General features: G+C 63.8%; 1 protein-coding gene across 10 annotated transcripts in view; it reads left to right on the top strand.

Annotated features, from left to right (window-relative positions):
* The window catches only part of GLB1L2 (galactosidase beta 1 like 2), a 39,729-nt gene extending 26,383 nt beyond the window's left edge, over positions 1 to 13,346 (top strand). For 7 of the 10 annotated variants that reach the window (XM_082409561.1, XM_082409567.1, XM_082409565.1 and 4 more), the window contains 12 exons: positions 2,662 to 2,732; positions 5,453 to 5,537; positions 7,044 to 7,181; positions 7,644 to 7,724; positions 8,098 to 8,204; positions 8,733 to 8,873; positions 9,095 to 9,166; positions 9,418 to 9,499; positions 11,375 to 11,462; positions 11,698 to 11,809; positions 12,204 to 12,320; positions 12,481 to 13,346. In XM_082409561.1, coding sequence (XP_082265687.1) covers positions 2,662 to 2,732; positions 5,453 to 5,537; positions 7,044 to 7,181; positions 7,644 to 7,724; positions 8,098 to 8,204; positions 8,733 to 8,873; positions 9,095 to 9,166; positions 9,418 to 9,499; positions 11,375 to 11,462; positions 11,698 to 11,809; positions 12,204 to 12,320; positions 12,481 to 12,567 — 1,181 coding nt within the window. In that variant the 3' untranslated portion in view covers positions 12,568 to 13,346. The remainder of the gene's footprint in view (positions 1 to 2,661; positions 2,733 to 5,452; positions 5,538 to 7,043; positions 7,182 to 7,643; positions 7,725 to 8,097; positions 8,205 to 8,732; positions 8,874 to 9,094; positions 9,167 to 9,417; positions 9,500 to 11,374; positions 11,463 to 11,697; positions 11,810 to 12,203; positions 12,321 to 12,480) is intronic. The other 3 variants (XM_082409562.1, XM_082409560.1, XM_082409564.1) reach the window with 2 other exon arrangements.
* Positions 13,347 to 13,775: the final 429 nt, after the last annotated feature.

Below are 13,775 nucleotides of genomic sequence, written 5' to 3'. Positions count from 1 at the left end.
TCTCTTTTCTTCTCACTGGCCGTCCAGGGCACGGTTTCTCCGACCTTGACTTCGGGCAGCTCGGTCCTGTTCTCCTCCCGACAAGTTTCCCGTCGTGTCCACGCGGTGGCGCTGTGTCCCCGTGGCGGCTTCCAAGGCTCCCCGCGGTCCGCCTGGTCCGCCTGTCGGGTCGGGTCAGGGCCTGGGAGGGGCTGTGGGGCTTCGAGTCCTGCGGGCAGGACCCTCTGGAGGCGGGAGCACGTTTTAGCCGCCGGCGTCCGCAGAGGGAGGCCTCCTGGGCTGCTGGTCCCCACGCCCTGTCCCCCGCAGGCCCTGCCTCTCGCCCCGACCCAGCCCCTGCCCCACGCCTGCCGCCTGGATTGACTTTGTTCAATTAGTTAAAAATGTGATTACAGGAAGGCTTTCACAAGGTGTGAAAGTAAAACCTTAGAGATGCTTCTGAAGAAACAGCGTGGAGCCTCCGCCTCCCCTGCCCAGGAGTGACCATTTTGAGTTGTTTAGCGTTCCGTCCTGGCTCTTCCTCCATGACTGTAAATCCCACGCAGAGAGCTCTGTACTTAGGGACGTAAAACCCTTGTTCCGGTTGAGGGCTCAGGTCTCTCCTGCCACCCTCGCCCCACGGCTTTCCTGGGGCGGCCCCGCCCTCATGCCCCCCGCCCTCCCCGGCCCTCATGGACGCGATGCTCGGGGCCTGCGTTTCGACACGTAAACGCGGCCGGGCGGTGCATCCGGTGTTCTGGACGGTGTTTGTGGTCGACTCGCTTCCAGTGTAATTATCTCATTGGTTTTCCTTTCCTTTTAAGTTCTTTTCTGTCCCTCCTTCTCCCTGTCTCTCCTTTAAACAAACACTTTACCAACAGCTTCCTAACCCCCATCATGGTGTTTTCAGGCGCCTCTGTGTGTCGGATTCTGATCCAGTCCGATGGCACCGGCGCCCCACTGTCCCCAGCCTGATGGCAGCCCGGGTCCCCTGGAGTCCCACGTCCTGGGACGTTGAAGCCGTCGTCCTGTCGTTTTCTTCGATCCGCTGTCGCTGCCAGAGGACGAGCGCATCCTGTTGTGGGATTCGGCTTCAGGGTGTCTCTGTGGGACCCGCCCCTTCGCGGATCTGACTTGGACAGTGTGATCCTTGCGGTGGCCTCTCCCTGCTGTGCTGTCCTGTCTCTTCTCTGGTTTGGTTGTTTGTGGGTCCGACGTGCGTGTTGCCCCTCTGAGCTGCGTAGCTCTTGAGCATTTTTCTGTCTTCACCGTTTCCTTCTACGTTCTGGGTGACCGCCTCGACTTTCTTCTCCCAATCCTTCCGTTTCCTGCATCTCGTTCTTCTTGGATACATTTCTTTTCTCACAGCGTACTTGCTAACAGCTGTGACCAGTGCCCCCCGCTGTGGGGAACCAGGAGTGGGGTTTGGAGGGCTGTCTTTGGCGGGATTGACTCGGGAGGGGAGCCCTTTGGGCCGTCATGGCGGGTATCTGGAGGCAGGAAGGGGCAGGAACCGCCTCCTGAGCTGTCCTCTTCCCACAGGCCCTGGTGCCCGGGGCCGCCGTGCTTGGCTTTCCTGGGGGGCTGGCCACAGGGCGGTGGGGAGGCTGGAGGGGGGCGTGAGGCAGGGTCCGCGGGAGGCCTTGGGCTGGGGTGGGTGGTCACCTCTGCTCTCGCAGGCTGGTTACAGACCCCCAGACCCTTTTCAAGCTCCCGAGCTTTCCCTGAACGGTGGCCTCTGCTGTGTCTCCTGCCCCGTTCTTTCTCCCTGTGGCCCCACCTCCTCATCCTTCACCTGTGTTCACCGGGCTGTCGGGGGGGGTGATGGGAGCAGGTACACTGGGCTCCGAGGTTTCTGCCGGCTTGGTTCAGACCCGCCCGCTGTCTTCAGGGGTCTCCACTTTAGGTGAGGAGGGTCCGGATGTGGGGTCTTACCCACATCGGGTGGGCCTGCTTCCCAGCGCTGTGACTTTGAGGCAAGTTGTTTGGCCTCCCGGAGCCCCAGCTGTCGTTTGTCTCTAATCAGTGGTGATCGGGGCTCGGGTCCGACAGGAGGGCGTCAGGGTGGCTGGGCGGCCAGGCTGGTTCGGTGACCATCCCGCCTTCCTGGGCGCAGCAGAGCTCAGGCCCGGCCATGCGAGACCCTCCGTCCGGGGGCAGGAGGCGGACAAGGAGCCTCAGAGCCAGCTTCTGCTCCGGGGTTGGCCACGTTCATGGCCGTGGGCAAAACATAGCACATCTTTCTCGGGCGTACCTTTCCCTGGTGGAAAGCCATGGAAAATATTGCTGGGGTGGGACAGAAAACTAGCTTTCATCTGAGATGTAAAAGGGAATCTTCACTTAGATCGTCACCCAGTGCCGGAGGCTGGAGGTGCAAAGTAAAGATGAGACTCTGGGCTCCTGCAAGGAGTAATGAACAGAAGTGCACTCTGGTTGTAAAAATTCCATAAATCGAGCACAGATGCTTAGCAAGTGGATCTCTGTGAGGTCTGTGCTGAGTGGTGGAATTTCCAAGATGAACCGGCTAAGTCTCCTGGTGTCAGAGGAACTAAACTCTGGTTGGAGGTGGAAGGTGGTGTCAAGATTAGTTTATTTGCAGGTGAGTTGAGAACGGTCAGGGGAATTCTGAGTCCTCCTGGCTTTTGGGTGATAGCTGTTTTCTCTTCTCCTTTCCACCTGCAGCGCTGGCCACCATCAACTTACAGTCACAAAACGAGCTGCAGTTTTTAACCACCTTTCTGCTGAGTGTCCAGGTAGGTCAGGAGGTGAGCTGAGCTGAGCCGTGGTGTCAGGAGCTTAGCTGGGCCGGAGGGCCTGTGGGCCCAGCCTTGCAGCTCTCGGCCCGCCTTGCCCCTGCACGGCCCGCGCCGCACCCGTGTGGCCTGCCGCTGGCGAGGGGGCCGTGTGACGGTTGCTCTGAGGGGTCGCTGGGTCAGCTGGTGCTGGGAGGTGGTTTCCAGCCTCCTGAGAAGGGGCCCTTTCTGAAGCTCTAGGCGGGTGCGCTCACAGAGGCCTCTTGACTAGAGTTCTGTGGACTCAATTTGGCCCCAGACGGGCTCAGTCTGGGCCCTGGGGATCGAGGGGAGAGACACGTCCCTGCCCTGTGTCTGACCGTCACTGGTCAGGCTGCTCTGGGCCCAGAAAGAGTGCTGTCATCTGCCAGGCGGGGGCCTGGTCCGCCCAGGCCGGAGGGGAGCGGAGTGTCCGGATGTTTCTCAGCATCCGTGGGGCTGATGGGAACCTGCAGTGACGTCCTGTTTTGTCGATTTCCCCTCCCCCCTAAGGGGAGAGGAGGTCCGGCTGAGGCGGCCCACTGGCAGCATGGAGGCCACCTTCGCCCTGTGTCATGTGCGGGGCCTGGGTGCCGCCCTGAGGCCTGCACCCGGCGGGGCTGTTGGAGGGTTCGCTCCCCCCACCCCGAGAATAGACGCCGGCAGGGGTGCTGGGGCGCCTCCCGTTCCGGCTACTCCTTTTCTAGAGCAGAGGTGGTGTCCAGAGGCTCGGCCACAGGAGGCCCGCAGGGCAGTGTGACGCCCCCAGGGCTGAGGGCCACCATGTGCTGCTGTTTAGAGGGACGGGCAGGGGGTGCCCAGGAGGAAGCAGGATGGGGGGGCCCGGCGGGCTGCTCAGCAGATTGGGGGCGGCAGCGTGCAGGTGGGTAGAGGCCCAGCACCCTCCCTCCTTCCCGCACCCCGTACCGCGCTTGCTGGGCGTGGGTCCGCGACCACAGGCTCTCTGCCCTCGGGGAGTTTGTGACCCACTTGGAAGAGACGCGTTAGGTACGTAGTTGCCCAGGATCTGAGTAGGGCCGTCCAGGACAAGGACGGCGCTGTGACCCCCAGCTTCTCTTCCCTCTTCTGTGAAGTGGGGATCGTGCTGGCACCTACTCGTAGGGCCGTATGCGGGTCAAAGGGGTGATGCTTGGAGAGCCCCCAGAAGAGCCATGCTCCCCACGGGCGCCTGCAGAGTCGTCCGTGGAGAGGTGGCCCCAGGCCGGCTGGCCTGTCCATGGCGCCCGTGGCCACCGGCCTCTCGCCCGCTGCTCAGCCACGTGTTTTCCTCCAAGAAGGGGCTGTGGACTTGTCCCTCTTCAGATCAGAGGCCCCTGCAGATGGTCACTGGTGGCCCTGCCCTGCTTCACTCAGGGTGTCCGGCTGCGCCTTGCCGGCCCGGCCCGTGTCCGGTGACGGGAGCCTGGACGCGGGTGTCTCTGGGCACTTCCCAGGGCCAGGCAGCGTGTGCTGAGGGCTCCAGGTGCCTCATCTCATGTGACTGTCCCAGTAGCCACTTGACGAGCCGCCGTGTAGCCGTTTTACAGTCGAGGACACAGACTCCAGGACGGTGTCCCCCGGCAGTGGCAGGTCAGGGCATGTAGCACAGTTGGTGCCGAGCCAGCCCTGAGCCACGGTGACCTGGGCCATTTGGTGGACAGCTCAGCCCAGCCCTCAGGTGGGCCCCTCCTGGCACTGGAGCCTGCTGACCTGTGTGACTTAGTGACCCAAATGTGGTACGAGTGTCCCCTCGGGAGGTAGGCAGCCCTAAGAAAACCAAGCCCCGGGCCTTGCTAGAGAATTGTCGTGACTTATGTGGCCTCTCCCATGGCGTGGTCGGGCCCTTCTGCTCAACAGGCCCTGAGCCTGCCGCCCCCTGGGCGGGGCAGCGATGGTCTGTGTGCACTGGGCCCGGACGCCAGGCCGACAGTCGCGGGCTGCTCGGCGCGGGAGGAGGGTTCTGTGGCGCGGAAGCTGCGGGGCCGCCGTCGGGCCAGCACCTCCCCCGCTGCTTCTGTGCACGTGGGCAGAGCGGAGCTGGGCCCGGGCCTGGCCGCTGCGTCCTGGGGGCAGTCCTGTGCAGCCTCAGGGCGCCGAAGCAGTGTTAGACCTTCGAGCGTCCTGGCCGAGGCGGTGGGGGCGGGGGGCGGGGCGCTGGGCCGCAGAGCCTGCACTGTGGAAGCTGGAGCGCCCTCATGTTTTGGTCCAGTTTTGCGTACTTCTGTTGAAACCAAGCTAGACGTGGGAGAGGGGCCGCTCCACAGCCCCCTGACTCCTCCGGCCAGAGGGACGCAGCATCTGAGGGTCTGTGTCCATGGTGTGGCTCTCAGAGGTGGGTTTCCCCGATAGAAAGTCCTCCTGCCCTGAAGAGGACACATGGGGCTAGATCAGCAAGCCACTGTCAGGACTGCAGGTCAGGTGCTGCGTTCTTGCGAAGGCTCACCTCGGGCAGGTCCCCGGGTTCCCCGCCAGCGCCGCATGCAGCACCGAAACCCCATTAAGGCCCCAGGCCTGCTGTGCCCACTTTGGTAGCCCCATCCACCCCCTGCCACGTGGCGGCCGCACGTGGAGGACCAGCCGGTGCGGGTCCCCTGGGGGCTCCCCTGTGCTCTGCTGGCAGCGGCCCCGAAGGCCAGGTGTGCAGCCAGGGAAGGGTGGGGAGGACGGAGGTGCCGGCTAACTTCTCACTTTGTGGTGCGCAGGGCGTCCAGCTCAGGATGGTGATGGAGTGCTGGACGGGCTGGTTTGACTCGTGGGGCGGCCCCCACAGCATCCTGGATTCCTCAGGTGGGTGCTTGTGGGACCCCCGTCCAGCTTGTGTGCTGGCCTCAGAAGCAGGAATAAGTTCCAGATAAGCTGCTAATCGATGTGAATTAGCTGAGGGTGTGGGGCTCCGGGAGTCTCTGCGTGTACAGTCAGCCCTGAGCGTCCAGAGCTGTTTGTCTTGACAGGTGACACGAGCAGTCAGACACGGCTTTGGGGTGTCTCTGTAATTGCTCTGGAGTAATGCATGCCAATCGCAAACGTCTAGCCAATACAGGACGTGTATAAAGGAGAAATAAAAACCTCGGAGCCCAGAGCAGACATTTCGATGTGTGTAGTACAGGCACCCTCTGTCTCTCTGTCTGCCGCCCCGGGTGCACGTGCAGGTAGAGGTGTGGGCAGGTGAGGGCAGGTGAGGGCAGGTGTGGGCAGGTGAGGGCAGGTGTGGGCAGGTGTGGGCGGGTGAGGGCAGGTGAGGGCAGGTGTGGACAGGTGAGGGCAGATGAGGGCCGGTGAGGGCAGGTGTGGGCAGGTGAGGGCAGGTGAGGGCAGGTGTGGGCAGGTGAGGGCAGGTGAGGGCAGGTGTGGGCAGGTGTGGGCAGGTGAGGCTGGTGAGGGCAGGTGTGGGCAGGTGAGGGCAGGTGTGGGCAGGTGAGGGCAGGTGTGGGCAGGTGTGGGCAGGCGAGGGCAGGCGAGGGCAGGTGTGGGCAGGTGAGGGCAGGTGAGGGTGCGTCTGCTCATCCACCTGCCTGTTCCAGTGGCCCAGCTGCCTACACTGTGCGGTGTGGATTCCACCCCTGTTCTGGAGAATGCAGAGAACCCCCTTGGGCCGGTGGCGTACCCACGATCTCTTATTGATGAGGACCTGGGTGCTTCCAGGGTCTGTGCTCACGGACCCCGTGCAGCGGGCGACCCTGCGCGTCAGTTTGGCTCACCTGGTGTGTCTCCCTGCGATAAGTTCCCGGCAGTAGCCCTTCTTTCTTCATGCGGGTTTGATCTGTGTTACCTGAACTGCCCTCCAGGAAGGGGACAATCCTCCCTCCACTGTTTAACGAGATGCCCATTCCCCACAGATTCATCAACACCAAGTGTTAAATAATGTCAGCGTTTGCTGTCTGATAGGTCCTTGTTTAGGTCTCATTTCTTGGACCAGTGCCGGGGTTTTAAACTCTATAGAGATATGTATTAACCATTCATATTCCTTCTCCGCCGTTACTGTCTGTGTCACGGGCTCATTTTCCAGTCCAGGTGGGGCGGGGAGGTGGTCAGAACCGTGTCTCTAATTGGGTCTCGCCAGCTGAGCGTCGCCGGCAGGCGGGTGGGCCTGAGCTGCAGCCCGTGTGAGGTGCGGACTCGCCTGGGACTTGAAAGCAGCTGGAAGCCGGGCTCTGGGGCCGGGGTCCCGTCCCCCACCATGGACTGTGGTTGGGTTTAGGGAGACCTAAGGACGGAGCTGTGAGGGGGACCTTGAGGGGGGCCGGGCTCACGGCGCCCCAGGCCCCAGCTCCGTGCGCCCTTCTCCTCCCACAGAAATTCTGGAAACCGTGTCCGCCATCGTCGACTCCGGCTCATCCATCAACCTGTACATGTTCCACGGTGGCACCAACTTTGGCTTCATCAGTGGAGCCGTGCACCTCCAGGACTACAAGTCCGATGTCACCAGCTACGGCAAGTGCCCCCGACGCGGTGCCCCACACCCATGCCTGGGCTCTCGTGGGGCGTCCCTCGGGGACAGCGGCTGGCACCTCTAATGTGAAGGCAAGGTTTTGTCTGGACGGTCACTTTTAAGCTGCCAGGGCCGTAGGAGACAAGCCAGCTGACGTGCCTGGGCCTTTGGATGCCAGCTGGGGAGGGGAGGGGGGCCCAGGCCGGGAGGGGAGGCCCTCGGGTGGGGGTAGCCCCTCCCCTCCTCAGGGCCCTGGGATGAGGTGACCCTGGCCGCTTGCCTGGAATGCAGGGACTGGGCAGTTTGGGGGCACTCGGTCGCGTCTAGTGCGTATGGTAGTTTGACTGACGGCTCACGTCAAGGGTTCTGCCTCCCACGTTGCTGGGGCGAGGACCCCGCCGCCCGTTTGCCTCCACACTTCCGTCCTGGGGGCTGAGGCCCGTGACACGGCTAGTGTCTTGCAGACTATGACGCGGTGCTGACGGAGGCCGGGGATTACACGGCCAAGTACACGGGGCTCCGGGAGTTCTTCGGCTCCATCTCAGGTACCTGCACGCGCAGGCACAGGCCCAGCTGGGCGCCGGCTGGCTGTTGCTCTGCGACCCCAGGAGACTTGCTTCCTCTCCCCCCAACCCCTCATCCCCCGCCTCAGCCCCAGGTGATGCGTGTGCAGGAACGAGGACAGGCAAGTCTGAGCGACTGTTCTCATCCGATTTGGGGTCTTGCCGGCTTCACCTCCTCCTAGGTGTCAGGATTCCTGAGGATGTGAGCAAGCCCCTGCCGACCTGCCTCCTGGCCTCGCCTTCCTGGCGGGGTCTCGGCGGGCCAGGAGGGGCAGGAGCTGGGGCGGCGGAGGCTGGAGGCGCAGCGACTGTTGGGGTCCCTTTGGGACGGCCCTGCCATCTGCTTGTGTTGCAGGGGCCCCTCTTCCTGCCCCACCTGACCTTCTTCCCAAGACGGCGTATGAGCCAGTGATACCAGCTTTGTACCTGTCCCTGTGGGACGCCCTGCCCTACCTGGAGGAGGTGCGTGCCGCTGGCGGACGGGCTGGCCCGGAGGAGGCGAAACCCAGGTCTCCACCGCCTTGGGCTCCACTCCCCAACCTCAGAGCTCAGAGAAAAGAGGACAAACGCATGTGGAGAAGCAGGAGGGACGGAGGGATGAAAGGAACCAGAGGAGGAGCTGGGAGTACAGCGGGGGGGAGGCAGAGAGGAGGGAGGAGGCCGGGCGCATCCCCCGGCGCCAGCTCAGGGTTGCCGTGGTGCAGAGATGACACTGGTCACAAAGCGCCGAGGCCACTGTGCATAGCCTGCCTTCTGTCCTTACCACATGCCCTCCGTCCCTGTCCCCGAGAGCCTTGCAGACTGACGAGAAACCAAAATCAGGATTGTGGAGCTTGATCATGTAATAGAAGTCAAATAGAAAAAACGTTCCGCCCCCGCCCCTTCCCGCCGCGTGCTGACCCCCGTGGGGGCTGCCGGCTCCCCGCGCCCCCAGAAGGCAAGGCCGCCTCTCTGTGCTGAGCCTCTGCCTCCCGTCTCGTGTCTGTGCAGCCGGTCACCTCGGAGAAGCCGCTCAACATGGAGAACCTCCCGATAAACGGGGGGAATGGGCAGTCTTTTGGGTACACGCTGTACGAGACCACCATCACCTCTTCTGGCATCCTCAGTGCCTGTGTGCGGGACCGGGGACAGGTAGGGGCGACCCTCTGAACTGCTGTGACCCACCGCACACCAGACCCCTCCCCTGAGGCTCTCATGGGCAGCACCCGTGTGTGGAGATGGCCCATCCCCGCCGGCTGGGCTGCCCGCTGGAACCTGGGGCCTTCGTTTCACCCCGGCCTCTGAGCGCTCGGCAGGGACCCCCACGCCTGCCCCCTGCTGACGCGGGTGGGTCTTGTCTGCTCCTTTGGCAGGTGTTTGTGAACATGGTCTCCATAGGGTTCCTGGACTATAAGAGGAAGAAGATTGTCGTCCCCTTGGTCCAGGTTTGTCCCGGGGGTTGAGAGGCTGGTGCCAGGCACCTCCTGGGCAGGTGCGGCGGGAGCCCTGGAGGGAGGCCTGGACGAGGGGGCTGCTCGGCCACAGAGCTGGGGGTGGGCGTGGCTTTCTGATGAGCAGGGACCCCCATCCCGTCCTCAGAGTTTCGGGAGAACTGGGGCTCCACAGAGAAACCCCAAGGGGCAGCTGTGACCCGGTGGTCGGAATCAGGCTTCGTCAGCGCCCTCTGTGCTCCCAGCAGGGGTTCACGGTGCTGAGGATCTTGGTGGAGAATTGCGGGCGAGTCAACTACGGGACTAATATCGACGACCAGCGCAAAGGTGGGTCACAGCACACGCGTGGCTGTCCCTTCTCCACAGCAGCACCTGCAGGTCATGGAGGCTGATGTCATAGGCGGGGCCATGGGGGCCCATCGGGGGGAGCTGGGGTCCTGGAGGCCCCTGGAGGGAGGTGGGGTCATGGAGGCCCCTGGAGGGAGGTGGGTCCTGGAGGCCACTGGACGGAGGTGGGGTCATGGAGGCCCATCGGGGGGAGGTGGGGTCCTGGAGGCCCCTGGAGGGAGGTGGGGTCCTGGAGGCCCCTGGAGGGAGGTGGGTCCTGGAGGCCCCTGGAGGGAGGTGGGTCCTGGAGGCCCCTGGAGGGAGGTGGGTCCTGGAGGCCATCGGGGGGAGGTGGGTCCTGGAGGCCACCAGACGGAGGTAGGGTCATGGAGGCCACCGGAGGGAGGTGGGTCCTAGAGGCCACTGGAGGGAGGTGGGTCTTGGAGGCCACCGGAGGGAGGTGGGTCCTGGAGGCCACTGGACAGAGGTGGGGTCATGGAGGCCACCGGAGGGAGGTGGGGTCCTGGAGGCCACTGGAGGGAGGTGGGTCCTGGAGGCCCCTGGAGGGAGGTGGCATAGGACCCGTGCCTTCTTGGTTCTTCACACTGAGTTTCTGTTTCAATCCACCTTGGAAACCTCTCGGTGACCTCATTGGTGGTGGGGAGGAGGGCACAGGACGTACATGAACAACATACATGCTCTTGGGGGCCCTCCCCCCGGGAACATCCCACTGGGCTCCCTGAACCTCCTCTGCTTGAACTTGCCTCTTTCTTATCATCTATCAAAATGTGGGTGGTTATGAAATAGGACCTCGGACAATAAATCCTACCCTGGAGGAAGCCTGGTGCCCTCCTAGCTCTCGTGGCCGTTTGCTTCTGTCACCTCGGGGAAGAGCTGTGGCCCAGCCCCGGGGACTTCCTGGGTCCTGGGAATGTGCCCCTCCAGAGGGGCCTCAGTGTGCTTCCCCTCCCCTCCGCTCCCCTCCCCTGAAAGCCCCCCGGGTTCCTCCCTAGGTCTCAGCTTCTTCCCTGAGGAGCTCGCGGTGCTGGCCGCCCTCGCTTCCTCTGTTCTCCTGGGGGCAGAGGGGAAGGCAGCCTGGCCCTGGTCGCAGGCCCTCCCGGGGGGGTGCAGTCCTGTCCTCTGGAAGGGTTCAGGGTTCACAAGTCGCAGACCTCCTCTCCAGAGCCGTGTGCACCCCCTACACCTGCACCTGCAGTTCAGGAGGGTCTGCAGCCCTCTGAACACCCCCAGCCTGTCCGGGTTGCCAGTCTGGCGACTCAGCAGCTCTGTGACCGAGAGGACGCAGGACACACAGTGGGCCCCACCCCGAGGTGCTGGGAAGTCACTGTTAAAGTGTGTGCAGTGCCTTAGCCTTGGGTGTCCCGGCCATGGTGCTGTGTGTTCACAATTTAAATACTTGAAAAAAAGCGTTTAACGCTGGCTTGTGTAGAAGATTTCTGGCCGAGTTACTAGGTCTGTTTCGTCTGGGACTCCACTGAACAGACCTCGAAGCTGGGCTGGAGCCGCTGTGACCTCTTGATCACACGTGTCCTTTTGGCCTCCTTTCATGGTGTTGGAATTCTCAGCCCCCAGAAGGGAGCGCCCCCCTCCCAGGGGCCAGAGGCTGACACTGCCCTCGGGCACCTCCTTCCCTGCACGCTGTAGGGCCTGGCAGGCGCTGCTGTCACTTGCGCTCATGGCTTTGGGGCTGCAGGGAAAGGTTTTATGCGTGCAAAGAGCCCCCTAGGGGTGCTGGCCCTTCAGCAGGAGTCCTTTGTTGAACTTTGCAGAAATGTTCCGTGTATGTGCCCAGCCGGCGGGTCAGCTGTCCCCCCACCGTCGGCCTCGCTCAGTGTCTCTGCCTCGTCCCCCCAGGTTTAATCGGAAATATCTATCTGAATGATTCTCCCCTGAAAAAGTTCAAAATCTACAGCCTGGATATGAAGAAGAGCTTCTTTCAGAGGTGGGTCCTGCCCTGCGCAGCGTGGGAGCAGCTGGACGGGCTGCAGGAGAGCCAGGAGGCCCGAGGCTGCCCCAGGCTTGGTGCCGCCCCGCAGCCCTCCCCCACGGCCTGAGAACCGGAGCCCGAGCGCCCCCTGCCCCTCCCCCTCCCCCGGCTGCCACTGCTGCGCCGGTTCACAGGGCGGGGAGGACCTGAGAAGGCGCCCCCCACCCCTCGTCTTCTGTCCTGCGCATAGGTTCCACGCAGACAAGTGGAACCCTCCCCCTGACGTGCCCGTGCTCCCTGCTTTCTTCCTGGGGCCGCTCTTGGTCTCCGTCTCCCCCTGTGACACCTTTGTGAAGCTGGAGGTTTGTAGCCCCGCCTGCCAGCTGCTCTGGGCTCCGCTCCTTGGGCCCCAGCCTGGTGCTTGGCCTCGTGGAGCCCCCATACCACGTGTGCCCGGAGGGTCTCCGTCGTGGCCTCCGTGGGTGCGGGAGGGAGTCGGAGCAGAGGAGCCACCTGGTGGGCTTCTCAGGTCTGGGCTCCGGTGGTCCAGTCTGAGCCCGGTGCCCTGCCAGGGCTCAGCACGAGGGGGAACGGGACCCGGAGCTCCCCGCCCGTTACCGAGCGGCTGTTGGAATGAGTCTGGTCCCTGGGAAGCTGAGAGGAGAGCTCACGGCCTGTGTGTGCCTCTGCCTCCCGTGTGACTCTATGTTCGGTGGTTTATGTAGTCAACTAACACCTCCCCTCCTCTGCTTAAAGGGCTGGGAGAAGGGGGTTGTATTCATCAACGGCCGAAACCTTGGGCGCTACTGGAACATCGGGCCCCAGGAGACCCTCTACCTCCCAGGTGCCTGGTTGGACCAAGGCCTCAACCAGGTGGGAGCACTTTTCCTGGGACCCCTTCTCATCCCTGCCCTCCCTGTATCATGGTGTTTCTCCAGGGGCCCTTGGTGGGCAGGGGAGGACGGAAGTTCTGGCCAGCCCCTTCCGAGTGGGCCCCTGCTCCGGCTCCGAGACAGACTGGCCGTCTCCCCAGGTCATTGTCTTCGAGGAGAAGATGGCGGGTCCGGTGGTACAGTTCACGGAAACGCCCTACCTGGGCCGGCACCAGTACATGAACTGAGCGGCCCGCAGGCCTCCCGGCGGGGCGGCAGCAGGCCCTCCCTACTGACCGCGGGCCGGCCTGCTGCTGCCCCCTCTGTCCCTCCCCTTGGGAGCCAGGCCTTGGCCGTGCCCACGGCTGCAGTTCAGACCCTCCCCTGCAGAACCGGAGAAGCGAGTTGGGGGCGAGGGAGGGCCCCTCCCTGAAGAGCTTCCCGGCTCTGTGGCTGGTGCCGTCCGACTTCGCTGCTCCCGCGGGCGGGATGGAGGGTCTGGCTGGGACTGTCCCCCGTGGGGTGAGTGGGGCACAGCTCCTGGACAGTCTGCTCCTCTGAGTGTCCCTGTGGGCCCTGTTCCTGAGCTGGGGGGCGTGTCACCATTTGTGGAGGGTGGGGGCACCTGGGCCAGCCTTCTCTGCCATCCAGGGAGGAAGTCGGTCCGGTGGAGAGACCCCGGCCCCCTTCCACCCCACTTGGATCGCCTCTGACGGTCAGGAACGCTGGGCCTTACCTCCCAAGACAGCGTGTTTCCCTCTCATTCCGCGAGGGGCAGCGTCAGCCCAGGAGGAGAGGCGGCTGCTCCGGAGGGTCCAGGAGGCCGCGGGCAGAAGGTGTGGCCGCAGGGGCCTGGGCAGGAGTGTTGGGGTCCCGGGGCCCCCGCCCTGGGCCAGGCGGCGGGGGAGGGGCAGCCTTCCTTCTAGTTGTCCGTCCAGACCCCGGACAAGCCCCCCCGGGATGAGCCCCGGGTTTGGGCTCAGGTTCGCTGCCTTGAGTTGCAGTAAAGCCACAGAGTTGCATCCGATTCTCCTTGGTGGTGTTTGTCTTATCCCGCGTGTGCCGGGCACACGGCTAGCCTGGCCATCGCCGTTCCGGTGTGGTGGGCGGGGTGGGGCCGTGCTGGGTGGCCAGGAGTGGCATGTGCACTGGCCCCGGCGCTGAGTGCGTCTCCCCGGCGACGTCTGGATCCTCCTGCCACAAACGGACGGTCTCCAATCGTAGTCCAAGGGGACGAGCTGATCCCTCCGGGAGCGGGGGGACCGGGTGGGGAACCGCAGGCTGAGAGCCTTCCAGCAGCACCCTCCTCCCCAGGGCGGGAGCCCATGCGTGGCTTAGGAGGGGTCTGCACGGGGCAGTGGTGCGCAGCCCCTGGGCCCAAGAGCGGAGCCGGGTCAAGGGCAGACGGTCACAGGGGGCTGGGCCTGAGGGTCCCGCTGGGGGCAGAGAAGTGGAG

This window comes from Balaenoptera physalus, assembly GCF_965194825.1.
Source record: "Balaenoptera physalus genome assembly, chromosome: 10".
Lineage (NCBI taxonomy): Eukaryota > Metazoa > Chordata > Mammalia > Artiodactyla > Balaenopteridae > Balaenoptera > Balaenoptera physalus.
Note: the sequence above shows the minus strand (reverse complement) of the source record. Positions and strands in the feature narration are given on the sequence as shown.